We start from the raw sequence: 18274 nt of genomic DNA on the forward strand, positions 1-18274 counted from the left end.
TGAGTTAATTCTTTTGCTAGATCAAGAGAGAAAGCTTGCTTTACAGTAGTGATACTAAATAACAAAACACCCCAAATTTATGCATGTGTTCTTGGGTTTAAAAGGTGCGAAACAATTGCCAAAGAATCCAGGAGCTTTTTCTCTTTATGATCTCAGCATCTTCCTCCCTCCTTTTTATCCCCTCCAGCTTCTATTTTTCTATAAAGAGTGCCAGTAGCACAGGAAGCAGCTGGAGCAGACATGGCTTGGTCTTTGCCCAATGCTGAGTTCGTTCCTGGCCTGGTGGGTTCATTTTAAAAGCATTGCCTCTCACTTGTTCACTTGGAGACATGGTCACACTGTCTCTCACTGAGAACATGGTATTGTGCTTTTTTTTCTCTGTACTGAAAGTTCTGACAAAGGCAGCTCTATTTGAAAGGTCAACCCAAACACCCACCTGTGGCAGATAAAGTGCTTAATTCCATGGGCAGATAACCTTCTGAGAATAAGAATGTGAAATAGAAAAAGAGGCAGTTCAATGACACATGAAGTGCTGGTCAAGTGTCTGTGGGCTGAAGACTCTGTGCCTAGGTAGCTGAGCTCATTCAACTGACTGTCTGTAATTTTCAATGTCCCAGATCCGCTCAGGAACTGTGTCACTCTTTTACAAAAGAAAAGTATGAGCCCACAAAGTAATAAAAGGAGCTCACTTACATCTACTCCCTAAAACAACACATATGATTAAGTAGTCCATGAGCTACGACTGCTGGCTAGATGAAGGTAGTATCGTCCAGAATAGCTTAGCATCCTGACTGAATCACAGATGACTATAATAACAACAGCAACAAAAATGACTGTAGTGCCCATGATGTTATTAATGTCTGTTTTCTCAGGACCATCTTCATTATCCCTTCCACAACACCATAAATGAGCCAACCTTAAGTGGGATTCTTATAAAGTTCTGTTCTTAGGAATGTAAGAAAAGACAAAGGATTCTGTCCCAGATTAAAGACATGAAATATAAACATGGCTCCATAGAAATGTCATAGGTAACCATCATCTAAGAAGACCTTTGGTTTTAAAAATGGGAGAGAAATGCTTTGTTAATGGGTATCATCTGCTTCAAAGAGGAATCAGTATTGTGGGTTGATACCAACAATTCACAGTTCATATGTGCATAAGTATAAATACAACTCTACAGCTTTGAATTGAGACCAGATTGCTACTGTCACCATGGGAATAAACAGGCAAAAAGAAACGAATACAGGGGTCCTCATCATTTATCATGGTATACTCTGCAGTCTCCATGACTACCACAATATTGCTGTGAGCCTCTGGTTGAAGCACGATCATCAACTAATCGGTACATAAACCTGATCCATATGTGTTTCTTTTTATGGATGTCCTATTTAATATACATTGCAGACTAAACTGCCACTGAACTCAAAGCCAACCATACACATCTGAAGACATGCTTACATAAAGTCTAGCATACTTTCCATGCAAGGCACTTAACAGCTTCCTTGTGCTTTGGATATTAGAGGGCATTTTAAACAGCAAAGTTGCTGAGGTTGGTGGAGCCTAGGGAGGTCTCAGAGACCATTATGACACCTCTATCTAATGTTTTCTACTTCTTGCATGATCAGAGGAATAATTCACAGACGGGAGGAAAAGACAGAGAAGTAGGAGGAAATTCTCTTGCAGAGCCAAAGTAGCCCCCAAGAGAAAGTGAAGGCTTCTCAGGAGAATGTAGAATACCAGGCATTTTGGACAGCTCTGTCCTTTAGGCAAGCATTCATAGAGGAGAGAATTATTCATGAATTAAGGTGAAGAATTACAGAGAAGGGGCGGGATATTCCTGAAATAGGGTCTATTACACTTTTCTATCCTTATATGGAGTTTGGGGGATGTATCCTAACCTCAGAGATATGATGGGAACAGCCAGTTCTGGGAAACTAACAATAAGGTAACATACTGATGCACAGCACAGTTCCTGGGGGAATTGGTCAGTTGTGTTCTTTCCAGCCAGTTTGGGTAGTTCTGGCTTTTAATGCTTGAGCAATCCCATCATGCTCAGCTGTATCACAGTTCTGTGGTTGCTTGCCTCCAGCCCCTGTGCCTTGTGCCTCTCTTTTCCCTCTACCTAGCTAGCCTACTTCAGGCTCCTAAAGAAAACCTACAAAGAAGCATGAGAGGCAACCCTAGCTTTCAGAAGGGATGCTAGTTCACGGTATGAGTGGCTAGAGGCAGAACAGCACTTTGTTTGGAGCCATCTGAGAATTTACAAACAGAGCCTTTGAAGTAATTCATAGCTCTCTACGAACTCACACAACTCTAGAGTGGATTCCAAGGCCCACAAGTACATATTAGAGCCAAATAAGATCAGTGAAGTAGCCTGTAGCTTCCTCCTAGAATAAGGATTGATGGAATATACAGCAATCTTCAAGGAAATTGTGTCAACTCTGGGTATCCAAAGGGGATTTGACCTTAGGAGTCCTGTAAATACCCAGTTCAGACACCTCAAGCCTATGTATTAAATGGTCCAATATTTCCCTTTAACTTTGATATCTTAAATCATCTGCTGATTGCATATAAACCTAAATATAATAGAAATGTTGTGCAAAAAGATGGCATGCTGCATTCTTTAGGGAAGAACAAGAAGTCTGTGTGTTGAGTGCAGTGCTACAAAATCTCCCAAATACTTTTGAACTTCAATTGCTTAAGTCTACAGACACAGAATTCTCTGATACTCAAAACCTCCTCAAATAAGACAATCAAGACTTTCAGCTGTGTATTACATGCAGCAGCAAGTTCACCACACAAATGGAGTGTTGTGAAAGCAAGGGACACTCCAATAATTCCCTCATTGCTTTGGCACCAGATAGCTAGGTGTACCACAAACATTCAAAAAACAGACATGGCTTATTTTATTTTGTATATTGGAGTAAAACTATCAAAATTAACTTGATTTCCATATATTTTTAAAGACAGTGGGTTAAGTAAAATTAGAATTGTGAGACAGGAACATAGAATGTCTGGGAGCATAATTTAGGATTCTGTTCCATTATCTGGGGTCTCACCATTCATTACCAATGAAGTTCTAAAATAGAGGAGAAATTACCTAATAAATAGTAACTAGCCTATAGCTACACCATCACAATGATTTCATAACTACATTTAGCACATTTTAGAAGCCATTTTAAGCAACAAAATCTTTGTTCTAATTTTTAATAGTGCGTTTATCAAGGCTCTGCCTGCAACTTGATGGCTCTAGATCTACAATTCTGCCTGTTCTCTGCAACAGTGATAGTGATAGACATGTACATTCAGCTACATATTCAATCTGGAACATTAAAGTCTACATTAATACCCTAAATGTTTTCATTAGACACAGTAAAATGTGAGTTTAAACGGCTCCAAGGTAAGGATCACCTCGTTTTGCAGCATGCAATTGCCCATCCTGACCGTGGGATGAAGAGCAGAGAGCCACCTTGTCCAGCACTTCTCATAAAAGGAGAGAAAGTACGTGTTTTCTTTCTACAACCAGATAATCCCTGTTCTAATTTCTCAACTCTGCCATAGCTTAGAAGAGGCCATAGACATTATGGAAACAAATGGGAACAATTCTGTCTCATTTAAACTTTACATAGACACTAAATTTGAACTTCCATATTGGGCTCCCATGCTTTGAAATATTTTTCTTTCGATGTCTGTCAACCACTCAAATATCACAAAATCATTCTCTGCTCACGAACCATAAGAAAAAGTGGTTGACTAAATTTAGCCCACAAGATCTTATTGGCCAAAGGCTGGAAAGGAGGTATGGAATTTTCTATTTATGCAGTTGTCAAGCTCATAATAATTATAGACACAGAATTTTGTTGAAATAACATTTTTTCAAACTCAGAAAATAAGAATAAATATAGGTAACAACACCGTTACTACAGATGGGTCTGACAGGCAGCTCTGCCTTTTCTGAACAAATGCTAATGTTGGTTCTAGTAGGAGCCACATGGAATTGCCTCTGTATCTCCCCAGACTTCCATCTCTCCATTGGTCCAAATGACTACCTGCATTCCTGACCACCCTTAGCCAGTAATTAAGGGTAAGTGCTAAGAAAAGAAAATTTCTAAAGAATTCCCTCTCTTAAATGCTCTTCATGCTCATTGATTGCAGGTCATTTTTTAGGCTTTTGCACAGTGTTTTCACCCTCAACCACTTGCAGGCTTTGGGGAATGACTGATACTGTCATCTGGGGATTCATATTAACTTCTTGGCACATATAAAATCTGTCCCCAAAGGTATCTGGGCTTGCATACCAGCCATGCTTAACCCACCATGTACGGCCAGAAAAAGATGTCGTTTAGGCTTCTTGCAAGTGATTTATTTCATTCTTGATGGATATGGAAGCATTGCTTCCTTCAGTTTTTACATGTATTGTTCGTACATAAAATGAGGCTTGTTATGATCCTTTCCACTCTGCATGTCAATCATATACCCCTTGCCCTCTTCTGTTTCTTTATCACACCCTCTGATTGCCTTCTTCCTAACTAGTACCCCTCTCATGCTTTATTTTATAATGACCCATCTGATTTCGTTTGTGTTGCTTACACAACAAGCATTGGCAATGCTTAAGTGGCTACTGCACTGGAGGAGATGTCTCTCCATCCATCATCAACAAATAATTGGTCTTTAGATCTTCAGGGATGGGCAGGGCCAGATGACTCTATTGACATCTTTATGATATTTAAACCACAAATGCTGATTGGGTTTTTTCTTTGTTTATTCCCCCCCCCCTCTCTCTCTTATATAACATAGTTGTATTTTGAACATTTGTTTGCCTTAGGTCTCAAATGTTGTTTTGAAACCTGTCACCTCCTTTAGTTCAGTCAGTCCAGCTGGCTAAGAGGAACCCCAGGTGTCTGGAGGCTATGGATGATTCTTGACTTCTATCCATGATTTTTTTTTCAGTGACTTCATGTACATTGTTTGAGATCCCCTTTGTACTTAATTCCATACCTTGACAATTTCATCCATCCACATATAAATGACATGAGTGACCCTTCAATCAGCTGCGCCCAGCAAACTCCTCTTTGTAGGTACAACAGTACTTTAGCTTACACAGGTGACCACCAGGCTGAAGTCTGCACAGAGACCTATGTTTCAATAGACTTGTGGCTGGGTGACATATAGAGTCCACTAGAAACAACTTCTCTTTCTCAAGTGTTCTTGGGTGAGAACTGGATCTAAGTTCTAGCAAGGAATCCTGTCTATATAAAAAGGATAATGAATTTTGATTTTCCTTTTATCTAACCATGGAATGTCATAGCCATTGCACAAAACCTTATAATGCTATTAAGCACATGGGAGACGCTTTCCAGGTCTTCTATAAACATGGTTCTTACTCTTGGTTCCAAATTAACATTACCTAAGAACTTCTTTTATAAACCTTTAACTTCTTTTGAAGCTGAAATGGGAGAAAAAGGAAGAGGAAGGGGAGGGGGGGGGAGAGAGAGAAAAGGAGGAGAGGCCACTGTCCACAATCTATAAAGCGGTTCTGGGAACAGACATTTAGAAAGCTCTCCCATGCTTCTAATATTCATCAACGTTCTTGCAGCTGCAGTTTGGCCCACCATGCTGATCTTGTGAAAAGAAAGGCCTGTTTTAAGGAAATCTAAAAGAGCTAAACTCTGGGAGGGGGTATAGACTGCACCTAGTAAATTGGCTTCCATGGGAGCTAAATCCCTCCATGTTTTAATGTTTTCCTTAAAAGTGGCCTTGAAGTTCTCTTCAAAACAGACATGGTAGATAGAGAGCTAAACCAGGAGCAAAGAGAAAGGTTTGAATCTCTGCCCATTGTAAAATGTTCATGCCAATTACCCAAATTACTTGACTCTTATTAGTTAGTGCTTTGTAAAGAACACTAACCATGTTCAGTCTCACAGGGATTTCAGATCTAAGTTGGATACTATAGTAAAAATCTTTGCTTACTCTGAAGTGTTCTGCAAGAGAGAAAAGATTGCTCGATTGCTTCCAAATTACTTCACACTTCAACCCACAGGACACAGGCCAGAAGCAGCAGCACAATAGCATGTACTCAGAGCTTTTACTTATCCTAGATTGTAATTTTTATCCATTCAAATAAGTTTGTCTGTAGATTATCTGTTTAGTCTATAGAAGCAAAGCAATGCATCACGTGGGTACCACTGTGATCAGTCTTCTTGCCCCTTGTATTTACTGTTTCTCGAGGCATTGGGTGACTCCAAACCCACCTTGCTGGGGAGAAGACATTCTGCAGATAGATAATGCATTTGTTTCCCTGCTTGATGAATCTTTTCATACTGTCTAATAAATTCAGAAGGTAGGGGAACTACAAACCAAAATTTTGAACAAAATACATCATGAATTCAAAGCCAGTTGGGCTCCATGACGACTTCCAGGCCAGATTGAGAAATTGTTTCCAAAAATATCAATCCAAGGTTAGATAATTTGATATTTACATATTTCACTTTTAAATTTGTATGGTAATAAAAGGTGGATCCTGATAACATAAAATGAAATTTTATAACCAAATGAGAGCTCATCTGAGTCAGAAAAATAAATTTATATCCACAGCTTTGCCTGCACTTTAGCTATGGAAATTTAGGCATCTAAAACTCCATCCTAACTGAAAGATCATCATCCTGACTTTTGTTGAGTCTGACCCTCTAATCAGTCAAATAAGTCAATGTTGATTAACTGCCAAAATCAAGATGGCAAACTCTACAAACAAAGCAAGTGTTGGGTATAGTGTGGGATAGCATCCTTGAAGCATACTGTGCCTTCTCAGAACTAAGACTGTAGAAAGAAGGGCAGAAAACAGAAGGGACAGCTTTCTTTGTTATTTCAACATTCTTCCACTGAGATGCTGGGTTCCATGCCAGGTTGAACTTTCTGTGGGGGAAGATTAAATGTTAATTGGAAAGTGTTGCCAGCAGTACAACCTGAACATCAGCATCTGATTGTGCTTGCCAAGAAGAAAGGAAATTATTACTGATGTTATTTCATTTTTATTCATCCCCCATCGGCTCTGGAAAGAAAAGCACACAGATTGAGTGAAATTAAACATGAGTTTGCCTCTGATGATGGTCAAAAGTTGCTAAAATTAGTGACTATATTAAAATCAGACAGTGCTAAGAAAGAACCTTATTATTTTTTTATTTCTTCTGATAAACAAAATCTATTAACCCTTTGTAATATGAATCATATATCTGAGAACTAAAGTTGGCATCTCAATAGAGTTCTCACAAAAGGTAAGTATAATCAGCGAAGAAAATGTTATGTTTAGGGCTCTTCTGTAGCCCAGGCTTGCTCCAAATACTCCTTAGAGTTTGAGACTCTAAAGACCTCCTGGTCCTCCTGACTCCCTTTTCCACACACTGCTATTATTCCTGTGGGAGGCCACACAGGTAGAAGTTGTTTATCCGACTGTGGTGATTTAAATAAGACTGCCCCCCCCCATAGACTCAGACATTTTAATACTTTTTCCCTAGTTGATTGCACTCTTCAAGTAAATTTAAAAGATGTGATCTTTGTGAAGAAACTATATCACTGAGAGCAGGCTTTAAAGTTCAAAACCTGCCTTGAGCCATCCTTCTACCCCTCTCTGGTACATGTTTGTGGTCTGAGATGAGAGCTCTCAACATTCTGCATTAGTTTCTATGCCTGCTACTTCCCCACAATCCCTCTGGAACCAGAAGCCCCTACACTCCCCCCCCCCCGCCCCCAACCATAAACTCTTCCTTTTATAAGTTGCCTTGGTCATGGCGTTTTACCACAGCAACAGAAAAGCAACAGACACAGAGTGATGTTGAAGAATATTAAACATAGTTGATGCTTGTTGAGTACCAACTATGAACATAGTGTTCTCTTTGATGGACCAGATTTTAGTCACAGTGGCCAAATTAGAAAGCAACCTTCTTTTTTTCAAAAGTGCAGTCTAAGGGAGAAGATAAATAAACACTTCTACCAACAATGCTCATTCAGCAATATAGAAGTTCCAAATAATAGCAAGTGTAGGAAAGAAAGAACATGCCCTTGCTTTCAAACACCTTCAAAGTGTATTTGACCTAAAGACATGTCTTCTAATATAGTAAAATCCCTCTGACTCTGGTACAATGATGAAACCAATGTGCTCCAGTGCACCTGCTACATTTTTCCTTCCATGGAGTTTTTGATGCTAAATTTATACACAAAATAAAATGAATTGATCGGCATTCTAGTTAAAACAGACAGCCATAGAACTGAAGAACTAAAAGATTTTAGAATGACAATTGCTCAAAGATGCCCTTTGGAAACCTGAACATCAGCACCTGATTAGACCAATCATAGGTCAGGATACATATCATCTTTAGTACACATGAGTAACATCTGTAAAACATGTTAGGCAATAAAAAGTAGTGCTTTATAGTAAATATAAGGTCATCATAAATACAAGCCCAGGAAAAGAAGCATTAATGAAATGGAACACATGATCCCCAGAGATCTGTCCTCCAAAACAGTGTCCCCCTCATTAAAACTGAATCCCAATTGGAAGCCATCATCATCGGCAGTGGCGTCATCGTCATTGTCTCCATAATTAGCATTTTTTGAACATTACTATATCCTAGGTTCCCTACTAGTAATCCTAAATTACACCACTGTTCTAAACATTCCCAGCCTTGTGTCAACCGATTCAGGAAAGTACTAAGATTTTCCAACCTTCACATATGATAAGCTTATTTAAGCCTGATTTATCTGGCTAAAAAAAAGTGATAAAAACTAATATTTGAGCAAAAATCTCTATGACACTTAACTTTTCAGCCTTTAAAACTGCTACTTTCCATTGCATTACGGGTAGATGCATGAGCCAGTTGTTGAGGACTCATTTGGATGACTGCCTGGCATACTCTCTCCATTTCTCTGTCTTCCCAGAACTTGTCTAGAACTGTGACGTTACTGGTAGACCCTGCCTCAGTGGCGTCAGAATGAAGGAAAGAGGAGATCTGGGTCCTCACAAAGTCTGTGTCTGCAGGTCTCCTTTATGACACACTGACATTCTCGGTGTCATTTCATCTCAGGCTAACTGGGTCTTGTTCTCTGAGTCTGTCTTTCAGCTTGGGAAAATAGACTCCATTAATTATTTGTAGACTTGTACTGGCAAAAGCTCAGTTATGATGTGAAGTTATGATACTCCCACACACTGTTGCTACCAGCGGTTCATATCTGTGACCAGCTTAGCTGATACTCATGTCAATAAATTATGAGTCGGAGATAGTTGCTGTACCAGGCTCACCTTTGTATATCTATTATTTAGCCAAGAGCCATGGCTTTTCCATAGTTCCATTTAAGACCCCCCCCCCTCTCTCTCTCTCTCTCTCACACACACACACACACACACACACACATACACACACACACGCACACAGAACTTTCCACTTCCATATTTAAAACATAATAGGCCATGGGATATAAGACAACTGAACCATTTTAATACTCTAATTTACTATACTATTTTATCTAATTTTATAAAGTTTATTTTAAAATAAAAACTTGTAAATAAATAAAAACATCAAAAAAGAAAGTATGCAAAAAAAAATCACATACCCAAATTAACCAGATGTTATATTGATCAAATTATTAACCTAATGGTAACCTAAAGCCTCTACATCTAAATAACTTCTATACAGTTAGAATTGGCATTAGAGATGGAGGATGTATAACTTCACATTCAGTTTTACACCTTACTATCAAATGTATTGTATTTAATTAACTACCAAACCCACATCCCAAAAAGAACTAGACCTGGGGTACCAATCAACTTAGTCTCCAGTTTCCCCACTTGGATCTGTGATGTGCACCCAGTCCTTCCTCATCTCAGGATATTTAGCCTTTCTTGTTCTTTTTTATTCATATTAAAGTGTGTCCACTCCTTTGCATATATATACATTATTGGCCAGATTATATTATGTTAATGTTGCAATCATTTTTAACCTTTTGCTTTCTGTGTCCTGTTTCTGGTTTGTGAAGATCACAGTGCTAGGCTGAGCCTAAACCTCAGTGGAAGGAAGCTTAGCAGGCAACTCTGAGTCCCTGAGTTTAATTCCTGGCAGTATTGAGAAAAACATAGAAATGAAAAGAACAGAACAGAAAAATGTTTAGAGGGCTGTTCCTCAGCAGCTAATGACTAAAAGAAAACTTGGAATTCTCTAAAGTAAAATTCTTGGGGCTGGAGAGATGGCACATACAAATCAGAGGACCCAAGCTGGTCTCCCAGCACCCATGTTGGACAGCTCACAACTACCTATAATTCCAGCTCTAGAATATCTAATATATTAGACCTCTGTGGGCCTTCCCTTATTCACATGTACCCGCCCACACACAGATATATATCCATACACATAATTAAGAGTAAGAAAACAAATATTCTATAAATATTTTAAAGGTAAAAGTATTGTAAAAGGGGCTGCCAAGGTTTGGTTTAGAAAGATTCCACATTTATATTGAAAGAAAGATGCTGATCTATGAAGGTTTGGCCTTTTCATTCTCCCAATTTGCTATCCAAAGATACTCATGGAGAGAATCTGCAGAAGTCACAGTGACTAACACAGGTTGAACCTGGAAAAATCAAATATGCAAGCATCGAAGAGGAGGAGGAAGAGGAGGAGGAAAGCAAGAAAGCAATAGAAAGAAAGAAAGAAAGAAAGAAAGAAAGAAAGAAAGAAAGAAAGAAAGAAAGAAAGAAAGGAAGGAAGGAAGGAAGGAAGGAAGGAAGGAAGGAAGGAAGGAAGGAAGAGACAAAAAAGCCTACCCTGATGAAGAACAGCAACTTCATTCCAGGATTTTACTAAAGCATCTACCTAATTAAATAAAAAGATAACCCTGTATCTGCATCTCCCAACTGAAACAAGCAGATGAGGAGACTCTGAGGAGGTCATCTTCCATCAGTACTAAGTCCAGGTCACAGGCATGTTTGTGTGGGCCTGGAGATCCTGGGTACAGGAAGCAGATGCAAACACTATAACAAATCCCCATTTTACTCTTGCTTCTATCTAGAACTCTCCTCCTCCTCCTCCCCCTCTTCTTCCCCCCTCTTCATCCTCCCTTCCCCCTCTTCCTCCTCCTTCCCTCCTCCTCCTCCTCCCCCTTTTCCTTTTTCTTCTCCTCTTCATTGGCTGATGTAGTTATTCATGAACTGTGTGAAAATCAAGGCTCATCATCTCCCGGACAGATTCCTTGAATAGTCTACTCCATGTCATTCCATAATCTGCTTAGAAGCAGATTGGAAAATGAAACAAGGTATCCCAAGAAATCTTCAATAAGTGGAATCCTGCTTTGTTGATGGTAGACTGTAAGCTAACATGGACAGAAAAGTCCTTATAGTTGTAAATTTTTCACCTGAAAACCCAGTGAAGCTAGGCCTCAGCAGAACAAAGAATCTGGAGTGGCAAAGGTTGTGACAGCAAGTGAACAAGGCGGGCTCCCTCCCATGGGAAGAAGGAAGATAAGATACGGAAATTCGTGAATGAAGTGTCTACATTGAGCTGAAAGCTGCATCACACAGAAGTTTCTGGGATGTCTCAGATGTCCTGACTTCTACTACATATCTAGCACTTCACAAATACCTGGCATGCAAAGCTCTAGACTTTAAGGGAAATGCTACTTCCCAGAGCAGAAAATGCAAAGGCCACAAAATTACCAACCTTTCCATATCTGTAAAGTTGAGTAATAGAATTGTGAGCTTCAATACAGAGGTATATGTTTGATCTCAGAAAATGTAATAGCAGGCTGCTGTAGAAATTCAACTAACCTTTGTTTCTAGAAAGCAGCAATAAATAGTTCAATTTGGGGCTAAACCTAAACTAATGGCTTCCTGTCACCATCAGAGACAAAATGCTTGGCAAAAGCCACCAAGAAGGTGACCCTTGATACTTCTCTATCATTTTCTTGGCTGTTCTCATCTAATAAAACACAGTTTTAATAGCTGCCATATCCTAGCTACTTAAATGCTAAACCATGATCTTCTCAGTGTTGGCACAGACCCCTGACAGAGAGAGAGAGAGAGAGAGAGAGAGAGAGAGAGAGAGAAGAGAGAAGAGAGAGAGAAAAGAAGAGAGAGGGAGGGAGGGAGGGAGGGATAGAGAGAAGAGAGAGAGGGGGAGGGAGGGAGACAGAGAGAGAGAAGGAGGGAGGGAGGGAGAGAGAGAGAGAAGAGAGGGAGGGAGAGAGGGAGAGAGAGAGAGGGAGAGAGGGGGGAGGGAGGGAGAGAGGGGGGAGGGAGGGAGGGAGGGAGAGAGAGAAGGAGGGAGGGAGGGAGGGAGGGAGGGAGGGAGGGAGGGAGGGAGAGAGAGAAGAAGGGAGGGAGGGAGAGAAGGAGGGAGGGAGGGAGAGAGAGGGAGGGAGGGGGAGAGAGAGAGAGGGAGGGAGAGAGAGAAAGAGACTTGGTTCTTGAAGGGCCCTCTAAGCCAGGACAGCTGTGTCTGATTGAGAATCTCTGCTGACCAAAAAGAAATGTGAGAATGTGTTACACGAATCTGTGTTAACCACTAAGGGGATGTTTGATTGGGGAACAGAGTAAGGATAAAAATATGTATTTTTTGAAAAACTTAAATACAGATTTGGTGTCAAGATGCATTAAAGCATAAAATCCCAGAACATTTATATATAAAGCTTAATAAGATTTTTATTTCTAGCTTGGAGAAGCTGTGAAATATAACATTTTTATCACAAAGTAAGGATATTAAATACATCAAACTGTTCTTAGAGTTGTCCATGTGTTGATAATGTAGCATCATGATTTATAGCATCTACATGTATACATGTGTGAAATGTATGCATATATATAATGTGTATATACATATATTATACATATCCACACACATATATACATTATATGGATACATGTTTCCAAATTAATATTAACATATACATATATATTTCCAAATCCATCAGACATTTTATAAATAAAGCATATGGCAGGAAAAAAAATAGTTACTAATACAAAACTAAGAGGAGAAATTTCAAAAATAGTAGGTGACTCCCAAGAGCAATACAACACCGCATAGAGAGCGGTGAAATTATAAATCATCTCTGTGCTTGGAGTTTTCCTCTTAAAACCACACTTAAATTCCTTTTTTTTTGTGACTGAAACATTGTTACTGCCAAATGAGCCCATTCCAAGTTGGAAGCCAAGCCTATATTGGTTTAATAACCTGTCACACCAGAAGACTGAACTTAAAGCCTTTAAGAAACTAGTGAAACTTCCTTGCTCTGCCAAATTATGAGTTTATTCATGAATCATATTTCCCCTAACAAATGCTATTGAATTCTCCACAGGGGAAGGGAAATACCTTCCAAAAAAAAAATCTCTGCCTGAAAACACTTACAAGGAAAAAAGAAAAGCGCAATAAGTTGCCTTCTGTTTCCTAGAAAAAAAGTATATAATTATTGGATGGAAAACAGTCATCACAAATATGCAGTTGTATGTAAGTCAGGATCCCAGGGAGCTAAATTGAGTTACCTTTATTTTCTTTTCAATTGGCCCTGAAAGCTACCATTGCAGACACTAATGAAATGTTAAACTACTTAGGTAGCAGCAGGTATCTGCGCACACTAAAATGGTAAGAAAGGAATGCCCAGCTGCAGTTTTGACAAATGGGATTTCAAGTTAAATTGCCATGAGCGTTAATCAAATTACTCTTTTAAAATCCCTCTCACTCTGAAATCTGGTATATAGTTCTACTGTTTTATGCTACTATTTATCATTATCTGTTGTTATATTTCCAAGACACATAAAAATTTCTAATTCCATGATTATAAACTCTAGACAACAAAGGCAATAAGTCATAATTACCCAAATCTTCTATTTGCCTAACAAAGAGCATCAACATATTTATAACTACAGTGTTAAATAGTTTCTTGTCTGAAATTTTGTAGGAATCTCAGTGGTATTTAAAATACAGATAAGTCTCATAGGGGTCTCCACAGCTACCAGGGAGTTTGTGAGCATCTATTTGCACAAATGTGGGTTGAGATGCTTATAAACCTTACAAACCTTGCTAAAACAGATTATCGCTCATGTTTGAGGAATGTATGCTGTATTGTCAAACTGACAGGCCACACTTCACAACAAATGGACATGGATATAAATTCTGTCTCCTTTCGTTCTGATTCACCCACCCCACCCCCCCAGAGTAATACTGACATAGTATAAGCACTTATCATTTTAATTACGTTTTAATTATATTATTAGGTGTAGGTGGTGTGTGTCTGTGTGTGTGTGTGTGTGTGTGTGAGACAGTACTTGTGTTGAGGTCAGAGGACAATTTTCTGGCCTTAACACTCAAGTTCCCAGGTCTGAACTGGTGTTTTTACCTGCTGAGCCATTTTTTGCCAACGCTATTTTCTTGTTAAGTATTTATTTTACTATTTGTTTTTTGTATGCCTCTGTGTGTGTGTGTGTGTGTGTGTGTGTGTGTGTGTGTGTGCAGGTGCCACAGATGCCAGGAGAGGGCATCAGATCCCCCAAGATTTATAAGCCTTTTTAATATGGTGCAACTCATGCTTGACAGTGTTCTGTTTAGAACATCTTGCATCCTTATTTCATAAGCTTATTTGTACATTGATTGAAGATTTCTTTGCTGATAGGTGTGTCATGAGACTGGCGTTAAGTTGGTGCTAGACCTCTGAAATGAAGAAGGGCTTGCTTGCTCCTTTTCACTACTTTAAGCACCATTCATGATTGGTAGCAAATCTGATTTAGATGTTTGATGTCCAGGTTTTCTTTATTTGAAGGTTTGATGATTAATGACTTGTTTTTAGTGTTTGCCAGATTAGTCACAATCCCTGCTTCCTGGTGATAATTTTTAAGGCTTTGGTATCTTGTTTACAAAACAAAATGTGCATGTCCAATGCAAAGTTGAAGAAATAGAACCTTTTAGACTCACATTTTCACTGTATCAGGTATGTAACTCATGGAAAAGCAGAAGGTGTAGCGACAAACCACCGGTATGAAAATTAGCTTTTGTAAACTCTCTTCTCTAATGACTTATTTTCAGTCAGTGAGACCTTATTATCTTCATATGGCCTTAACTTTTGTCAACTTTTTTTTCCATTTTAGTCTATAAGGCTGCTTAAAGATATCTTGAAATTCACAGACTTAGCAAATTCCATCGGTTTCTGATTATCTAGAAATGTCTTCATTCCTCCCTCACATTTGAAGAAATTTTTCCCAAGTATTCTTGCATGATGATACTTTTCTTTTGTTACTTTAAGTAGATTAACCCTTTGACTGCCTTCCAGCTTCCAACATTTCTGATGAGAAATCTGCTAAGATAATTCCTTCCATGTGATAGACTGATGCTTTTAAGATTCTCTTTGTCTTTCGACAGATTCACTATATATCTCAAAGTGAGTCTAGGATTCCATCCTACCTGGGGTCGTCATCCTCTTGGATGCTTGCATGAGATCATCTGTCCAACTTAGGAGTATCTGGTACTGTCTGCAACACATCTCTTCTTTCTCTCTTTCTATTTTGTCTTAGTCCTCTTTGTGTTTTCCCTCCCATTCTTTATTCATTTCTTCCTTCCTCTTTCTTTCTCTCTCTCTTTCTTTCTTTCTTTCTTTCTTTCTTTCTTTCTTTCTTTCTCTTTTTCTTTCTTTCTTTCTTTCTTTCTTTCTTTCTTTTTATTAATTGGATATTTTCTTTATTTACATTTCAAATGTTACCCCCTTTCTAGGTCTCTCCTCTGGAAACTCCCATCCCATACCCCCTTGCCTCTATAAGGGTTCTCTTCAACCTACCCACCCACTCCCACCTTCCCACCCTGGCATTCCCCTACACTGGGCCATTGAACCACCACAGGACCAAGGGCCTCTCCTTTCTTCCTTCTTTCTGTTTTCCAGATTTAATACATCCAACTTGGATGGCCTTCAGCTCAGATTTGTCTGCTAATTTAAGTCTTCCCTGATAACCTTCATGCTCATTTCTATTTTAGTTACCATAATCTCCAACTCTGGGGTTTCCCTCTGCTTTGCTTTAGCATTTCCACCTCTAACAGTATTTTGGCACTGCCCAGTCATTCTTTTCCTGATTTTTCCACATCCTCCATTGCTTTGTGGACCATCTTTAAAGACTGTTGTTTTTCCTACTCAGTCTGATATCCTCTCTCTTTCAGAGACAGTTTCTGCCTCATTTCTCTCCATGTCTTTGTTTTTCTCCTCCTAAAGAGGTGCTATTTCCCTATGTCTGTGCCTTATTATATTTTTGGCCAAAAAAAAAAAAAAAAAAAAATCTAGTGACAGGAGCTGGATATAGCTGTCTCCTGAGAGGCTCTGCCCGTGCCTGACAAATACAGAGTTGGATGCTCTCAGTGAACCATTGGACTAAGCACAGAGTCCCCAATGGAGGAGCTAGAGAAAGGACCCAAGGAGCTGAAGGGGTTTGCAGCCCCATAGGAGGAACAACAATAAGAACCAACTAGTATCCCCAGAGCTCCCAGGGTTAAACCACCAACCAAAGAGTACACATGGAGGGACCTATGGCTCCAGCTGCAAATATAGCAGAGGATGGTCTTGTCAGTCCTCAATGGGAGGAGAAGCCTTTGGTCCTGTGAAGGCTTGATGCCCCAGTGTAGGGGAATGCCAGGTCCAGGAAGTGGGAGTGGGTGGGTTAGTAAGCAGGAGGAGGTGGAATGGGATGGGGGTCTTCAGAGGGGAAACCAGGAAAGGGGATAACATTTGAAATGTAAATAAAGAAAATATCTAATAAAAAATTCTAGCTTAAATACAATAGCACATTAAATCTGGAACCAGATTTTTTCCTGTCTCTGAAGTTCATGGATATTGGTTCTTGCTTTGGTTTTAAATCATGTAGATCATCTCTTATTCCAAGCATCCACCAGAGACGAATATTTATGTCTTTCCTACATTTTCTGAGCTTGTATTTTTCACTGGATATAGTCACTTTCTCATTTTCCATATGTTTATACCCTTTGTGTTGGCTTCTTACTTTTATGTCTGTCTTCCATCCAAAAGAAAGAAAGAAAGGCAAAAAAGATAGATAGATAGATAGATAGATAGATAGATAGATAGATAGATAGATAGATGATAGATAATAGATAGACAGAGATACAGAGATACAAAGATAGATACATAGATACCTACATAGACACCTAGATAGATAGAATGAAAAAGGTAGAGGGGAAATCCCAGTACCTTTATATCCCCCTGAAGTCATTTCAGCTATGGGGAAAGGAATTTGTACCATTGAAGAGATTTCAACAATGCTCCCTGCTACTTTCTCTGTTCATGTGAGGGGAACACACACACACACACACACACACACACACACACACACATTAGTATTTGTAAGGTAAGGCTCTTGCTGCCTACCTTACAAAGAGCTTACACACTGTGTGCAAATTGCTCTTGCAGCTCATGTATGGCTTGCCACTGGGCTGAGGGTGTCCAGTTAACTGGCTACCTAGCTAGTCAGTTAACAAAAGAAAACTGACCAAAATTAACTGCAGTTAACTGCCTCAATGTTCCTATGGACATTACAAGTCTTCAATGTATTCCAAAGGTCCAAAATATTTACATCAGGCAGACTCTGCCAGTGCAGTCATAGCTCGGTGGAGAAACATTCTCAGTGCTTCCTACTCAGCCATCTGCCCAGATTTCTTGCCTCCATTATTCCTGAGAGAGCTGTCCAGCCTCCATGAATGCTAGTTTATTCATCTACCAAGAAATAATAATATGCATCTTATAAGTTTTGTTATGAAGTGACAGCCAACAGGTGGAGTGGGAAACAGATCCCACCTGCTGGCTATCACAGCAATGCATAGAAGTGGTGTGTAGCTCCATCTTCCTTCAGTTTGATTCAGAGGTCATCTTTATTGGTAATAGAACTGACTCTTTATGAGATAGAAATCAAGGCTCAGTCACATGACTAAGGTCACAGATAAGGTGCTCAGACCTATGGGTCCTAATTTTAAACATAATGCCCTGTTAGGCTACACCTGGGTGTTTGCCTCTAATATGAGAAAGAACACAAATTAAAGAAAATTAATAGAAACAAAAACGTTTCTCTCACTAATAAATCTATAGATTCATAGCCCTTGAATATATTCATGTTGGCTCTTAGGACAGTGTTGTGCCTTGATTGCCTAACACCTTAGACTTTAACTCAGAGAACACTACATACTCACTGAAAAATATAAACTATCCCTACAAAATATGAAAGTATCCACTTTAATATAAATAAATAAATGCTCTTCAA

At 39.2% G+C, this 18274-nt stretch overlaps 1 protein-coding gene across 15 annotated transcripts in view; it reads left to right on the top strand.

Annotated features, from left to right (window-relative positions):
• Positions 1 to 18274, top strand: part of Oprm1 (opioid receptor, mu 1) — a 279617-nt gene that overhangs the window by 32215 nt on the left and 229128 nt on the right. The window contains exon 2 of one of the 15 annotated variants that reach the window (XM_017313829.1): positions 188 to 436. The exons of the other annotated variants lie outside the window; for them this stretch is intronic. Within the exon in view, the coding sequence (XP_017169318.1) occupies positions 188 to 266 (79 nt within the window). The 3' untranslated portion in view covers positions 267 to 436. Of the gene's footprint in view, positions 1 to 187; positions 437 to 18274 lie in introns of those variants that run through there. 15 annotated transcript variants of the gene reach the window in all.

This window comes from Mus musculus, chromosome 10 (assembly GCF_000001635.26).
Source record: "Mus musculus strain C57BL/6J chromosome 10, GRCm38.p6 C57BL/6J".
Lineage (NCBI taxonomy): Eukaryota > Metazoa > Chordata > Mammalia > Rodentia > Muridae > Mus > Mus musculus.